Raw genomic sequence first — 16600 nt, forward strand, 5'->3', positions numbered from 1 at the left:
CACAGTATTCCTTTTGCCTCTGGCACAAAGCAACTTTAATTTATTTTTGATAAAAATCAGTGACTCCCTTGAAAGAAAGCGAACTCTCCTTCCTTTTAAAGCAGAGGTTGGATGGCCACCTGCCATGTATGATCTAGTTGAGATTCCTGCACTGCAGGGGGTTGGACTAGATGACCCTTGGGGTCCCTTCCAACTCTACAGTTCTATGATTCTATGTGCAAAGTACCCCATTCTGCTTTAAAAAAAGATGCAATGGATAGAAAGCGGGGGTGGAGTGGGGAATACCAGTGGCACATGGATTTTTTCCCCCTGGTTTGACATTTACTATATCCTGCCTTTGATCAAATGATCATCATTGTAATTGAAGAATGCACATAGAGACATGCCCCCAAACCTGCACAACCCAGCAGCCCTTCATTCTCTGGCTGATGGATGGGATCATAATGTTCATGTGTGCATTCTTTTAGCTCTGCAGTCCCAAGAGGAGCCAAGTGTTCCTTCTGGCAGGAAGTGAAGAATCAATTTCTTTGCAGTTGCTTATTTTATGGCTGATGGGTGGTGCAAGGTTGGTCACAACCTGAGATTCAGGAATAACCTTCTAGTGTCTCAAGGTCCTGATGGCAGAGGCCAAAGCTCTATAGCCCCATTCTATCCTGACAACAAGCCAGCCAGATGAAATTCCGTCTTGGACAATAATCTGGCTGGCCTGTACCTTTTAAGGCAGCCTTCTTTAACCTTGGGCCTCCAGATATTGGATTACAAGTCCCCTGACCATTGGGCTAAGCTGGTTGGTGGGAGTTCTAGTCCATCAATACCTGGAGACACAAGGTCAAAGAACTCTGCCCTACGGGCAGCTACCTAATCTCTGTTTGGTAAAGATACCAGTATTTTAAGATACAGGGCACATGTAAGTTTTCTTAGCTGGTCATAACCAAAATGCATATCCTTCAGGTTCTTGGGAAGCAACTTTTCCTATGACTGTTACAGCAAGAACATTTTCATTCATACAACATATAGATGTACATATTACTGACTTCTGTGTTAGTAGCATTTGTACGTCATCCCCTAAAAAAAGTTCTTGCAGCTGCCTGTTGTGTTTGTGAAGGTCATGAAAGGCATTTGAACTGTTGTGAGCTTTCGAAAGGAGAAGCTGGGATACCTCTTCCTAATGTTATGCCTCCAAATCTCTTTTGTCATTGCAGGACACTTTGGAGGAGCTGAAGCTAGTAGTAAAAGGGTCATTGTCCCAAGTAGCTGGCCTCCAGGACTGTTTTCTTCCACAGATTGAGCCAGCAGTTCAATATCCAGGTAGTTTTTATATTACAAAATAAATGTGCTTGGCCATATGTAATATTGTATTCAGAGCATAACCAGGTTTCCTAGTGACTATTTTTATCCTAGCTGTACTGCAAGAGGAAGCAAAGATATACCATCCTTCCAAGAAAGTCTCCTGTAACTAAGCAGTGGAGTTGCCACGTCTTGCCCTCAACACCAGATGTTGTACTTTAATTCTCCAATTGACGTATGAGAAAAAGGCAAGGAATTGCAACTACAGCACACATGGCAGATAGCCATCCAACCTCTGCTTTAAAAGGAAGGAGAGTCCATCATCTTTCATGGAAGTCTGTTCCAGTGTTGAGCAGTTCTTACTGTCAGACAGTTCTTCTTGATGTTTAGTCGGGATCTCCTTTCTTGTAACTTGAATCCATTGGTTCAGATCCTAGCCTCCAGACCAGGCGAAAACAAGCTCACTCCATCTGCCTTGTGACAGCTCTTGAGAGATTTGAAGATGGCTATCGTATCTCCTCTCAGTCTCCTCTGTACCAGGCCAAACATAAACAGTGCCATCGACTTCTTGTTCCTTAGGCAACTGCCTTAGGAAATAGGTTAAATCCAAACCAGAAACATTAAAGAAACAGCAAAACACACAAACCTGCATGGATAGTCAGTAGAGTTTCACCCAAGTTTCAGGAGGCGGAAATTTCTCAGAAGAGAGTTCTCTGAGGAAAAGCTGTTATTGGAATTTCACTTAACTCCATTTTATGAATAGTTTTAGGAGGCTATTTTTGCTCAGTCCCATAACGCTGGCAAGGTGTTCATCTTTTTCAAAAGTTTTGAAACTCAGCATGAACTCCCCACCTGCATTTAAGCATTTTTTGCTGCTTTTGTTTATTTTATTTTATTTTATTTTTGAAGGAATGGGTTTCCCAAACCCAAAACTGACTGTGCAGGCATTTTGAAACTGCACCAAAATCCCCATTTCTCCTTAGCTAAAATGCATAAACTTTAGCCGTTGAGCAAATGCAAAACAAGAACACAGCTCTCTCCCTTATCAGTTTGACGGCAAGACTGGCCTTGACTTTACCAGTAGAACAGATACAGACATATCTTATGTTCTGACCACAAATGACGGGGAGACCCAAGTCTGGGACTAACGCCAGAGCATGTTCTCGGAAGTAGTGACCTTTTGCTCCAAGATAGGAGTAGGAACAGGAATATCCTTTTATGGTCAGGAGTGCAGGAAGGAAATCCCTTTTATGGTTGAGAGTACCAGAGCAGGAACATATGTGATGTCAACCTGCATACATAGGCTGACGTGGTTGGAAGGAGGGAGAGGGTGCCTGGAGGATATAAATACTGCATGAAACTTGTCATTTCTTTGGACTTGCTGTGGACTTCTGCTATCCGGAGAGCAGAATAAACTCTTTCTTTGAACCAACTCGGTGTCATTTTGACTTCCTTCCTCCTGTCCCGGAGCAACGCTGACCCAATCAGTGAACTCCAATAAGGCTACATTTTAAAGAGGGAAATCAGTGCAAAAAGAGCTGGAAAACTGCACCAAGGATGTTGGGGGAGTTGGATTTGTGACATTGCATCCACCAGCCAATAAGGCCTGTGCAAAGATAGACCTTTGACAGCACTGCTTCCCCCTGAGTTTAATCTTGGACAGGTCTGCATAACGTGGCAAATGCCACTTCATAGCAGCTTGATCTCTCAGTGTCTATCTGTCAGCTGGCTTTCCTTTCCCTGTCCTCCTTTTCTGAGGACAGACAGCATGGCAGCAGGGGCTTGTAATAAGCACCACTGGATAAGGATGGGAAGTGACTTGAAGGAGGGGCACCAGAGCCTTTTGTCTCTATGCCAACAAGGTATGAAGTCATGCAAAGAAGCTCATCCTCCTTTCAGAGTAGATGCGTATGTTCTTAGAAAAGCATTGACTTGGCTCGCATTGTTCTATGGGCATGTTTTCTAGCCTTTTTCTAGTAAACCTGTTCAGCAGATATCAAAGTAGTGGCCAGAAACAATTTAAACTAGATTGCTTTAGCATATGTTGGGGAGAAAAGAATCATATCATCAGTGCATGGGCATTTTTGTGTTTTGTGTATTAGCTGAAATGAAGTCATCGGTGGTTGATCTTGGGAGAGCTGGTGTGTCTTGGATTTTAATGCACAGAATTCTGTAGCAGCTGCTTCTGTTTAGGAGAGCTCTGCACTTTAAGACTGCTGCATCAAACACCAATGCCACACAGGGGCCTCATGTGCATGTGCTCATGTGTGTACGATGCCCACTCTTTACATGCTTGCTGTGAGGAATGTCAGTACAACACCAGTGTTTCTTTCAACAACTTTAATTGTGTGCATGTGGAGGGGGTGGGATGACATGTCAGTGTTCCCACCATTGCCATGTGTTGAGAGTTCCCTCCATGCATGTATTCATTTGTTTATTTGGGTATTTCTACACTGCCTTTCAGGGCCACACAGTCCTCAAGGCGGGCTACATTTTATTATACAGAGTGTCATTGATGAGTGGCATTGTCATTGGTGGATGGTGACATCATTTCCAGTTTTGCTGCCATCTGCACGTGCAAGGATGGTGTTGGTAACGCTTGATCCATGAATGGCTTGCTAACACATTTAAGCGATCACTTGATTCTGTAGAGGTTGAGCTGGGCCTTAAGCTGCAATGCAGTCCTTGAACTACTAGACCAAGGCTGCTTGGGAGTAAGCCTCAGTTGAACAGTGGGACTTATTTCCAAATAAGCATGCATAAGATAGGGCTGCATGGCTGCAAAACTAATAATAAACTAGCTGGAAATAAGTCTTATTGAAACTAGTGGAATCTCGGAGTAAACATGTGTAGAGACAGATGGTAAGTTTGCTGAGGTCCAAATTCTAGGCAATTGTGAACTTTTATGAAGTACTTTGGAGGTTAGATAAGTGTCAATACTGTTGAGTTTCTGAACTACTACATTACACTTTTTCATAACTTTCATTTTATTATAGGTGTCTCTACAAGTGACTTTAACAGGCAGTTATTAGGTCACATGATGCAAATGAACCAAATACTGGGTGATGTGAAAGATCTTCTCCGACAGCAGGTATAAGACACATGTTTATATAATACTTACTTTGCTGACCACTAGCTAAATGGGTATCTTATTATTTCTGCCGAAGTTTCACCCATTATTATTATTATTATTATTATTTTCAATTTATATACCAGCCTTTATCCAAGGATCCCAGAGCGGTGTACAACATTAAAAACACACTACAAGTGAGACTTCTGGGCAAACTTCTTTCCTTTACATTAAGAAATAGGTAATGAAATAGTCCACTGCAATTTAAGAGAGAGACTTGGTTGTTTTTGGATGTGCATGGCATAGTTCATTCCTGAATCATACCACTGGCCTCCATGGATTAAATTCTAAGAAAGATCGTGGCTGAGAGCATGAAGGATATGCTTAACTTTATAAAGTTATTTATGAATGGTGATGGCCTGAGCCTGCACACTTTTCCAAACTTGGGAAAATCATGAAGACTCCTGGAGCTGATTTAGTGATATGTGAAGGCAATTACCGTATTTTTTGCTCTATAAGACTCACTTTTTCCCTCCTAAAAAGTAAGGGGAAATGTGTGTGCATCTTATGGAGCGAATGCATGCTGCGCAGCTATCCCATAAACCAGAGCAGCAAGAGGGATTGCTGCTTTCACTGCGTAGCGATCCCTCTTGCTGTTCTGGCTTCTGAGATTCAGATTTTTTCCCCTTGTTTTCCTCCTCCAAAAACTAGGTGCGTCTTGTGGTCTGGTGCGTCTTATAGAGTGAAAAATACGGCAAATGAGGCAAGACTGAGCTCAGGCATGTGTCTACAGTTCACTCCTAAAACATTTAAAGCCCAATTAAAGTTTAGGCCTTGCATTATTATTTTTGTTTGAAGGCCGATGGGATTTTTAAGCTGCAGTGAGCACTATCTGCTCTAAGTAGTTCAGCTAAAGATAGCAGGAGGTTAAAATATGAAATCATAACTGTTTACATGGAGATGACTTGTCATAAGGTCCAGTATGGACAATTATGCCATAAACAGTACCAAGTAACTGTTTTGAAAAATTAGGCAGTATTATTGGTTAAGTTGTATAATGTGCATTGTCTGGTTTTTCTGGTGGCAATTCAAGAAAAACAAGCCTGATGATTGTATTTATTTTATATAATTCAAAGGTTAAAGAAACAACATTTTTGAGGAACACAATAGCTGAATGTCAAGCATGTGGTAAGCACTTTTGTATTTCCTGATTTAAGATATGATGGTATAAACCAAATCATCAAACCGAAAAAGCAATATTTGTTGTCCTTAGCCACACCAATTGTGAACACTTCCTTTGAAGTAAGGTCTACTGAATTTCGTAGGAGTTCCAAGTAGACATAGGGGGAAATTCAACATGCTTAGGTGTTTGTTCCACCAGGGCTAGCATTTTGGCTCTCCTACACACACACACCCCCACTTTTCCAGGGGTTCCCCCCTGAGCTAATATCATGGTATCATGGGGGGAAAGCCTTGCTGAACAAGTGGAAGTCCTTGTGCAGAGCTTCTGCTGGTGGGACTCAATAGTTGAGTTTTTAACTGACTGATTGGCAGATTAAAACAATATACCATCCTGTTCTATGCATGCTTACTCAGAAATAGTTGCCACAGTAGCACTCCTCCATTGTCTCCCGAGACAGACAGATTTGTCAACCAACCATTCAGTGAGGCTTACCCCCAGGTAATTGTGCATAGAACTGGAGCTTAAATGATTGAGAGTATTCTTCATATTCATATTCATATTCTTCATATTCTTTTGAATATACTGATTGCCTGAACACCAAACAGAAAATAACCCAGTTCTAGGTAGTTTTGTTTTCTGCATGTCTCAACAGAGAACATACCTGTCAGCACAAACAACAAATAGTATTTTGGCACCTTTGAACATTAAAATTTATTACGGCATAAGATTTTATGGAATTTATTCCACAGGAATGGAATAATGCCATAGTAAATTTGTTAGCCTTTCATCCTTTTTTGTTTTTTGTTTTGGGGTGCTGCAAAACTACCAGCCCATTGCTCTTAAACAGAAAACAAGAGAAGTCATGAAGACAACCTTCAAATGATTTGTCCCATGCAGAATTCAGAGCCACACTTTTCAGATTCCTTACACAGTTATTACTTTCATGTAGAATGTGCCTTGATTTTTTGTGCATTGTTGTGAGACAAACACACATGTATACCCCCACCCCTGGGCAGGCAGTGGGAGGCAGGGCTGGCATCAAAAGTCAGTATTGTTGAGTGCCTGATGGGGCCAGCACCACAGATGGTGTGACCCCCAGATCCCTATAGCCCTTTTCCTCATTCCCTTGCTATTGCAGCTTGCTTATCTGGCCTCTCTAAGCATAAGAGCAGTGGCAAGAGCAAAGAGGATTGGCAACTTTCACTTGGTTTGCAGGCTCCTTCCGGTCAGATTGCACTTGGAGGGAGTTGGGCACTGGTGACACACTCACTGCACACAGCCTGCACCAAGGTCTTCACCGAATCTGGAGCCAACAATGGTAGCTGGTCGTGGTGGTTACTGTAGTGTGTGCTAGAAGCAAAATAGATACACAATTATCTCAGAAGATATCCAACCCAACCGGAGGACTGATCCACTGCTATGCATGGTGCAAATGTTCAACATTTACCTCAGGATTTACTGATCAGCAGCTGATTACTAAAAAAATAAATAAATTGCTCTACCTCCAATCACAGGTTTGGGAGCTGGAAATTTCCCCACACCATCCCCACCGCCCCCTAAGCCCAAATGTGAAGCCAACACTTGTTTCCGAGGGGTGCGATGCATGGACACGGCAGATGGATTTCAGTGTGGGCCTTGTCCTGAAGGCTTCACTGGAAATGGAGTTATATGCACAGATGTTGATGAGGTAAAATGTTGTTTAAAAGCACCCATGTGTGAAAGGAGAGGTTCAGCGTATGAATTCTGGAGCTAGAGAAGTCCAAGATGTCTCATCAATTGATGATCAAGGGTAAATAAATTCCTGGTGCTCAGAGTGAGTCCCCTTTCTCCTGGTATTACATTAGAAAACGAGTGGGCAACCTGTGGTGCAGGGACCACATGCAGCCCTCAGGCTGGTTTAACGTGGCCTGGGGGGCTATTTGGCTTATGTCCCTTTCCTTCCTCGTTCTATCTCCATTGCAAGAGTAAGAAAGAGACAAGGGTGTGGGAGCAGGAGAAAAAGATGATAAAGAAGTAGGGAGAAAGGTAGAGGAAATACACCATGTTTACTAAAGCCATGACTGCTCTTACTATAAATTACTATTATTATAACTCCTACCCACTGCTAGTTCTGTCCCATGCCCATTTCTTGTGGGGTTACGTTAACTCTCTAGAGAAAAAAGCTTGCCTATTCCAGTGTAAGAAGTAGTTGTTAGAACATGAGCTTCCAGCAAATGTCCAAATGGACTCTTAACTTTGCTGGCTGAAACCTATATAATTAATATATTGAATCACTTTGCTGGTTTGCCTTTTAGTGCCGGTATAATCCATGCTTCCCAGGGGTGAGATGTGTGAATACAGCTCCAGGTTTCAGATGTGAGGCCTGCCCATCAGGATACAGCGGGCAAATCATTCAAGGAGTGGGAATCAACTCTGCCAAAAATAACAAACAGGTGTGTGATCTCATTGCAATGCATCAAAAGCTAGTAAAAGTCTAGCTCTGTATCTGTCTATGGGTGCACTGCACAGCTGAATGTATTTCTCTTAAAGAGCTTAACAGATATGTCTGTAAAAAAATGTCTGCGCTGCTTCCGAATGTATGGGAAAATAATGCTGGCCTAACTAAAGGCAGTATTAATAGGTTTATTCGTGGACAGAGCTGTGGCTTTTCTGGAAAAAGATTCCCATGATTTGCACTGGAAATTTTTCAGTTTGCATTAGAAAACTTGCCATAGAGCAGGACCTACTTTAGCACACTTATTTTACTTGAAACTGCCAAATATGCCTAATATTGTCTTTGCAACTGGCATCCCTTGTACCTACGGGACCGCCTCTCCTGGTATATCCCACAGAGGAACTTACGGTCTTCAAACAAAAACATCCTGAAGGTCCCAGGCCACAGAGAGGTTAGGCTGGCCTCAACTAGAGCCAGGGCTTTCTCGGCTGCGGCTCCAATCTGGTGGAACGCTCTGTCACAAGAGACTAGGGCCATGCGGGACTTGACATCTTTCCGTATGGCCTGCAAGACAGAGCTGTTCCACCAGGCCTTTGGTCAGGGCGCAGCCTGACTCCCTCCTTTGGCCATCTTCACAGAACTTTAGCCTAATGGTTGCCATCAATTTGAGTTGAATTTATTTTATAATGAAATGATTTTAGAATGTTGTACTATTTTATTGTTGTTAGCCACCCTCAGCTTCGGCTGGGGAGGGCGGGATATAAATAAAAATTATTATTATTATTATTATTATTATTATTATTATTATTATTATTATCCATTCATTGTTACTATCGAACTTCTAAAATGGAATGTTTTCCATTACACCAGCTCAGCAGCTACAGCAGAGATTAGTTGATCTATCTAATCAACTACTACTCTGAAATGATCAAAGGACCTTTTGCTGTGCTTTTTAGACTATTTCACAATTGCATTAACACCATATTAAAAAAACAAACCAATAAATTTTAACAGATTTATGCTAGTTATTTTATACTTTAATAACTGACTCACTGTACCTAACTTGTTTTTGTTTTTATTGTGTTAGATCTGCTTGGACGTAGATGAATGTCAGAACAATGGAAACGGGGGCTGTGTTCCCAATTCCCAGTGTGTAAACACTGTGGTAAGCACATGGTTATGTCAGATTGTCATTCTGCATGTTTGAGGAGCTGTCCCAAAACAAGGGGACAGTTCACACAAACCACCGTCAAGTGATTATAAACTCAGTGGCACAACATTCACTTAAATGCCAACCACATAACGATTGTGTGAAGCCAGCAGATAGTTATGCAATCCCGTTCTGGTCCCCTTCCACTTAATGACATTATCCAGTGTGTTCCTCTTCTGCCATCTGTGAAAAAGGGAATTCCATCCATGTGGTTGCAACAAGAAAGATATATTATATGAACCAGATACATTAACAAGAAAAACAGTTTCCCTGTGCAAACCAAGGGAGACATAGGAAACTGCCTTATATGAGCTCAGATTCCTTGTCCATCCAGCCTGATATTGGTTATTCTGACAGCTAGTAGCTCCTCAGCATTTTCAGCACCTGATACTGGGTCTTTTTCCCTGGGAGATGCTAGGGATTGACCCCAGCACCTTCCGGCGGCAAACAATGTGCTCTGCCACATGTCTTTCAAGTGCCCAAGGATGTGCCTTGGTGGGTGTAATACTAGGTCTGAGTTTACCTTTTTTGCATAAAGTTCTCAGTAAGAGATTTAAAATATCTGTGCAGACTTTAATGAAGTGCCTTTTGGAACCTCAAACTCAAAGTGGGCCATGGGTATTACATAGTCCCTCCCCCCCTGCCCCATTGTAAATTTCTCCCTCTCTTCTTAACCTCAGGTTTATTTATTTATTCATTAAGTTTTTATAACCCACACATTTATAAAAATATATCAAGGCAGTATACAGCATATTGGAATAGACTCCCTGTGCTTGGCTTCCAAAGTTAAACAAATCAGTAACACTACTGTTGTGAGAAAGTTTTCTTATCTTGAAGCAACAAACAGAAAGACACTTTAATCAATTAATTGTTTAGATCCACCAATTTACATTTTGCGGAAGGATTAAAAAGTTACCTTCAATTAATCAGGCGGCGAATCTTTTAAAATATGCATTATTTTTAATACTTTTTTAAAAAGGGGGTCTACTAAAACACTACATTTTAAAAAAAGGAAAATAAAGAAGTGTAGATGTGTTAAAACCTTCTCTCTCTGAGGAAAGAATACCTCTTTTTAAATTGTTCCTCCTACAATACGTGCACGGACCATTCACAAACAGTGCCTGACTGGCTTATATGCTTGTTTGGTTTCATCAAAGGGCTCGTTCCGCTGTGGGACATGCAAACCAGGTTTTACTGGAGACCAGGTCAGGGGATGCAGGCCTGAAAGGAGCTGCAGGAATCAAGCTCTGAACCCTTGCAGTATCCATGCACAGTGTGCTGAAGTGCGACAAGGAGACATCTCATGTATTGTAAGTTGATGATCTCACAGATTTGTTTTAACTTGATCCCTGTTTTGACATTCTTCAGTAAAATCTGTAATTCATTTTTTTAAAAAATGTATTATGTTATCCTTTGGGGGTGAGTCATATTTCTCAAAATCAAAAAAAAAAATTGCAATTAATTTGACAATATGCTCTAAGCAGGACATCATAACTACATACAAATTATTTACATTTTTAGTAGTACGTAATTACACTGCCCTGCTTAGAGCATATTGTGAGTCTTCTAATTCCATATCCGACAGCACTTGTGTATGTTTGTAGAATTACTTCCTCAGCCTGGCTTTATTTTGTAACACTTTTGCTCACAGTGTGGTATTGGCTGGGCTGGCGATGGCTTTGTGTGCGGAAAAGATATCGATATTGATGGTTATCCTGATGAAGAACTTTCATGCTCAGCTGAGAGTTGCAGAAAGGTAAGATCTAAGAGGGCAGCCACCTTATCTCTCGTGTCTTCTTCATTTTAAATCACAGCACAGGGAAGTGCACAGGAGGGTGAGAAACGGAGCAAACATGAGTCAGCAACATATTGCCTATGGACACACATGGTCTTCCCTGACACCAGCACTCCTTTGCTTATGAAATTGGACTTGGAGAAATTAATTCTTCCCAGCTGCTCTCTCCAGGATGGTCACTTGTCAACTAGGTTTTTCAAAAAGCAAAAACACTTATTCAAGCTTTAAATGCTGGTGGGGAGGGGTTAAATGAATGTGCATGCACATGTATGGCTTCATCATGTGCATGATGCCCATAATAGTTTTGGCAGTTTGCAAATATGCCCACAGCTTGCAAACCATGATCAAAAGCATGGGTTCTAGATTACCACCTTGTTTCCCCCCCATAGGACAATTGCAAGGTGGTTCCAAACTCTGGACAAGAAGATGCTGATGGAGATGGAATAGGAGATGCCTGTGATGATGATGCTGATGGGGATGGTATTCCAAATGAGCAGGTACTGGTTATAGATATTATTTATCTGTGTCATTTACATCCCTCCCGCACTCAAGCAGCAGGATTGTAAGCATCAGCCTTTATATCAAGCACCTGCACAGCCTCTAGTGCATCAGTGGCCTTTTGCCATTTACTTAGATCAACACAACAACAACAAACCTATGGTTACGTGTAACATACTCAATAAACACACAAGACGTAACTGGCTGTACTTTTGAATAAATAAGGTATACTATTCATTGTATCAAATTGTAGATTTCAATGGAAGTTTCATAACGTTCAACGAAAAAAGCAGAAGACCCAGTGGATCAATTCATTCTCTAGTCAGTTCATGCATAAGGTCCATACATGTACAGTGGTACCTTGGGTTATATATGCTGCAGGTTACAGACTCCACTAACCCAGAAATAGTGCTTCAGGTTAAGAACTTTGCTTCAGGATGAGAACAGAAATCGTGCTTCGGCGGCACGGCAGCAGCAGGAGGCCCCATTAGCTAAAGTGGTGCTTCAGGTTAAGAACAGTTTCAGGTTAAGTACGGACCTCCAGAACGAATTAAGTACTTAACCTGAGGTACCACTGTAATAGTATCTATTCCACTGTTCTGTTCAAAGAGTCCAGTAATCCCCATGAAGGGTTGTTACAGTTCCACAGAATCCTTTCACAGAGTCTAAGACAAGGATTTCTGGAATATTAGCCTTGTTTCGCCATCCTAGGCTTCATCAGTGGAACAGGCTCATATATGTTATATTACAGGATAGTGGATATTATAGCATAGTAGTGGTCTTCTGCTTTTTTCGTTGAACTTTATGAGACTTCCATTGAAATCTACAATTTGATACAATGAATAGTATACCTTATTTATTCAAAAGTACAGCCAGTTACGTCTTGTGTGTTTATTGATTATTTACTTAGATCAAACAGGTCTATCTGTATGCAGGACTCGATTAGACATGTAGAACGGTAACAGATATCGGTGGGGGAGCATTTCAGTCTCCCAGGACATGGTACAGCAGACCTTGTAAGAGTTGCCAGGCATCATCATCAACAGAGTTTCAAAAGGAGATTCACTGAGCTGAATTCATCTGCAAATTCATCACTTGCAAAAGCCAGCAGAGAGTGATGATGATGATGATGAGTGATCCTGCTCCAGAGAGACTCTAGTCCAGAGCACTTTGCCTTTCTCTGTTCCAGGACAACTGTGTACTGGCTTCTAACGTTAACCAGAGAAACAGCGACCAAGATATCTTTGGTGATGCTTGTGACAATTGCCGTATGGTCTTAAACAATGACCAGCGAGACACAGATGGAGATGGCAAAGGTGATGCCTGTGATGATGACATGGATGGAGATGGTGAGTACATCTTCGCCTGTTAGATACCCTCTCTGTTCTGCGCTTGAAACTGGCACAGGAGGCACCTAGCTTCAAAGCTTGCATTTTCAACATTGACTTTTTAAACAGCTGTAGCACATTTTCAGGCCCCACTTACTCAACACAGCTCTCTGAGCCCCAAAGAGCTGCTTCTGAAGACTAGGAGGCAGCAATGACATAATGAGGTCCCTTAGTCACAAATGACAATTAACAAAGCCTTCTTCGGCTCCTGGCCTATTTATTGTCATTGTGAAAATTGTGATCTTTGTGGTGAGTTCATCTTTTCTTTTTATATGTGGAGAGTGAGCTTTTATTTACCACAGCCGATTCACCTTTTAACCACTGCAACCAAATATCTGTACTATACTGTTTACTAGGTTTTGCTATAGCTTGTAACTATATAACCCAGTAGCTGTGGTATTTTAGATGTGGTACAAAAGCAGCCAGACACACTTGTATCATTAAATAAAAGTAGCAAGATATACCGTATTTTTCACCCTATAGGACGCACTTTTTCCCCTCCAAAAATGAAGGGGAAATCTGTGTGCTTCCTATGGGGCGAATAAAGGCTTTCGCCGAAGCTTGGAGAGCGAGAGGGGTCAGTGCGCACCGACCCCTCTCGCTCTCCAGGCTTCAGGAAGCTATCAGCAAGCCTGGGGAGGCCGCGGGAGTTCCTGCAGGGCTCCCTGCGCTGCGGATAGCAGCCTGCCGCCCGGCACTCAGGGCACCATGAAGCAGAGCGCCCCTCGTGCTGGGCAGACATCCGCAGCGTGGGGAGTCCTGCGGGAACTCCCGCAGGGCTCCCCGCGCTGCGGATAGCAGCCTGCCGCCCGGCGCGCGGGGTGCCCTGAAGCAGAGCGCCCCTTGCGCCGGGCAAACATCAGCCAGCCCCAGAAGCTCGGGGGACAGCGGGGAGGCGCAGCGCTGCCATCCCGCTGTTTCCTGACCTGGTTTTTGGGGGGGGGAAATAAAGGAAACAAATTTTCCCTTTATTTCCCCCCAAAAAAACTAGGTGCGTCCTATGGGACGGAGTGTCCTATGGGACGAAAAATACAGTAATTTGTATTTTTTTTTATTAAAAACCCCCCTATACATGTAAAGTAAGGTAAACAATAACAATAGCTGGTTACCGTTTAAGACTGGCTTACGTTTTCTGTTGTAAGGTTGCTGTATCTTTAACTGACAGTTACAGAGGTTTACATAAGGCTGGCTGGTAAAGAGAAGTTCCTAGCACTATTTAACCTATAGGGTAATTACTCAGTTGATCCCACCACCAGGTACTGTGGACTTCACCTGGTTTCCTTCAAGCCAGGCTAGCAGGCAGTTCTCATTCTGATCATCTTCAGAAGTGCCTTGCTGAATTCTCCTTACTGTTCAATGCCCTCACGGCCAATCTTTGGCTTAAGCCAATGATTCAGCTCTTTGGGGGCAAATTATACTACCAGGTTTTTCTTTCGCCTCAATAACCTCTTTTCCATATTGCTTCAGCTCCAGAGTCTAGACTTTAGCCTTCTCCCTCAGCTTATTCTCAGCTAGTCTCATCCTAAATCATTATCTTCATTCTTGTCTTCCTCTTCTTCATCTCTTTGCTCTTCTTTCTCTCTCTCAACAACAGTAGTAGAATAGGCCTATTTAGCTTCCAGTCTTTCAACACATCAGATTTGAGTGGCATATAAGTCTCCCCCTCATCAGGCCATTTTTGCCATTCAATGATTTACCAAGAATTTCTACCTAGCCAGCCACTCAGAACTGCAATTTTACAATCTTCTCCTTAAGAATCTAGTCTCACTGCCCCCAGTCTTATGTAAGTAAATAAAAGCCAACTGTCAGTCACCAACAGATATCTAGGACATCAAATTTAACCCTTATACATATACAGTACATAGACATTGTATCTAAACCAAACCCTGTTCTAGTAAACAATTTTTTTAAAAAACGACTTCTCCACAACCCTCATTACTACTGTTGTTTTGTATCCTTCCTCTTTTCCAAAGAGCTCAGAATTATATGTGGGACTATCCCTTTTCCTCCTCAGGCAAGACCTTTGAGGCAGATTAGGCACAGAGATCCTAATGAGCCCAAAATTTCCCAGTGAATCTAATGGTCAAGTAGCAATTTGCAACAAGGTCTTCCTTGGTCCACATCTCATCTGCTATCCATTATGCCATGCTGACTCTTTGTTTCTGGCCTTATGAGTTGCTAGAGCGATGCAAAGCCAACATTGATTTTGTGTCATCGTTTCATTCAGGTATTAAGAACGTTTTGGACAACTGTCAGAGGGTCCCCAACCGGGAACAGAAAGACAAAGATAATGATGGTGTGGGTGATGCTTGTGACAGCTGCCCAGATATTAGCAACCCAAATCAGGTGAGCAACAGCAGGGAAAAAAGCCATAGGCCAAGTAGGCAACCTGTGACCCTCCAGATAATTTTAGACTATAATTCCCATCATCCTTGGCTATTGGCCATGCTGACTGGGGCGAATGGGAGTTGGGGTCCAACAACATCTGCATGGCACCAGGATGGGGAATCAAAGTCTTTGGTTCTTAGTGGAAGCAAAAATGGGACTGTCAGTTTAAGATTATGAAAATTTCAAGTGTGGTGTTCCAGTTCCATTGTGGCAATAATTATTTAGAAAGAATGAAAAGTACAGCTCTGTTAAACTTTAGTATGAACTATGATAACTACAGTAATGCTGCAGTTATTGTTTTCCTGTATGACACAAGTCTTGATCTGACATTTAATCAATCCATGCATAAAGGTGTCCAGAAAACCCAAAAGGTTTGGTACCTCAGCCTGACTGGTAGCAGGTGTCTAAGAAGCTCTGGAAGTGGCTTTTCCCCAGTTCTGTTACCTGACAGCCATTATTTGAAGGTGTCAGATTGAACATGGGACTTCCTCCTTTCAAAACATGTTCTCTACTCCTGAGCCCTCATTTGTGCAAATCACTGAGATAAAGCCCAATGCCAATAAATGTTCTCACTGAATAAATAGCCATAGGGATTAAATGTCAATCTTCTTTAATTGCAAAAGCAAGAAAACAAAGAAACTGAAAAGGATTTTATGCAGGGGGAGATCTCTCTAAGGATAAATAATCTGTGCCTATAGAATACAGAATTGTATGCACAGCTGGGGTCCAATCAATCTTTCCACCTTTTCAGATATTAATCCCCTGCTAATACAGATTATTGAAAGATGTGTGTTGAATTTTAATGACTTCCAGCAATGTAATTTTATATTTTCCCCTCTCTGCAATTTAGTAATTTAATCTTGTTCTATTTCTGTTTACAGTCAGATATTGATAATGATCTGGTAGGAGATTCCTGTGACACCAATCAAGACAGGTAGGGTAAATCTTAATCAGAATCAAATTCATCCTTGTTATGATGCTGCTGGGAGGTATTTAACTAACCTGCCCCATCACTGCAAATATTTATGCTTCTGTAATGGGACATGCCTGCACCCTCCCTCAATCTGCTCCTGATGTAGGGGCCATGTGTCAGGGGGGAAACATTCCCCTGCACAAGCAGATATCCTTGAAATGATGAAACATTCACTTTGCTGGATTCCATCCACTAATTTCACTGAAATTGCACCTATGTCTCTACCGAGGTAAAAGCTTAGCTTAAATTATTTTCAATACACTGTACTCATTATTGGAACCAATGCAGATTTACAATCTATTTCCACAGATCGTCTCTCTTCATATATGTTAAAAGCACCCTCACAGGCTGAGGCAGATAGCGATTAAACTGTC

General features: G+C 42.0%; 1 protein-coding gene across 2 annotated transcripts in view; it reads left to right on the top strand.

Moving 5' to 3' along the window:
• The window catches only part of THBS4 (thrombospondin 4), a 41067-nt gene that overhangs the window by 17416 nt on the left and 7051 nt on the right, over positions 1-16600 (top strand). For both annotated transcript variants that reach the window (XM_081212722.1, XM_081212721.1), the window contains exons 4-15: positions 1203-1308; positions 4284-4378; positions 5494-5545; positions 7055-7227; positions 7835-7972; positions 9062-9139; positions 10342-10494; positions 10836-10940; positions 11369-11476; positions 12667-12826; positions 15093-15211; positions 16135-16187. In XM_081212722.1, the coding sequence (XP_081068848.1) occupies positions 1203-1308; positions 4284-4378; positions 5494-5545; positions 7055-7227; positions 7835-7972; positions 9062-9139; positions 10342-10494; positions 10836-10940; positions 11369-11476; positions 12667-12826; positions 15093-15211; positions 16135-16187 (1340 nt within the window). The remainder of the gene's footprint in view (positions 1-1202; positions 1309-4283; positions 4379-5493; positions 5546-7054; positions 7228-7834; positions 7973-9061; positions 9140-10341; positions 10495-10835; positions 10941-11368; positions 11477-12666; positions 12827-15092; positions 15212-16134; positions 16188-16600) is intronic.

The sequence above is a fragment of the Podarcis bocagei genome (assembly GCF_964188305.1).
Source record: "Podarcis bocagei genome assembly, chromosome: 11".
Taxonomy (NCBI): Eukaryota; Metazoa; Chordata; class Lepidosauria; order Squamata; family Lacertidae; genus Podarcis; species Podarcis bocagei.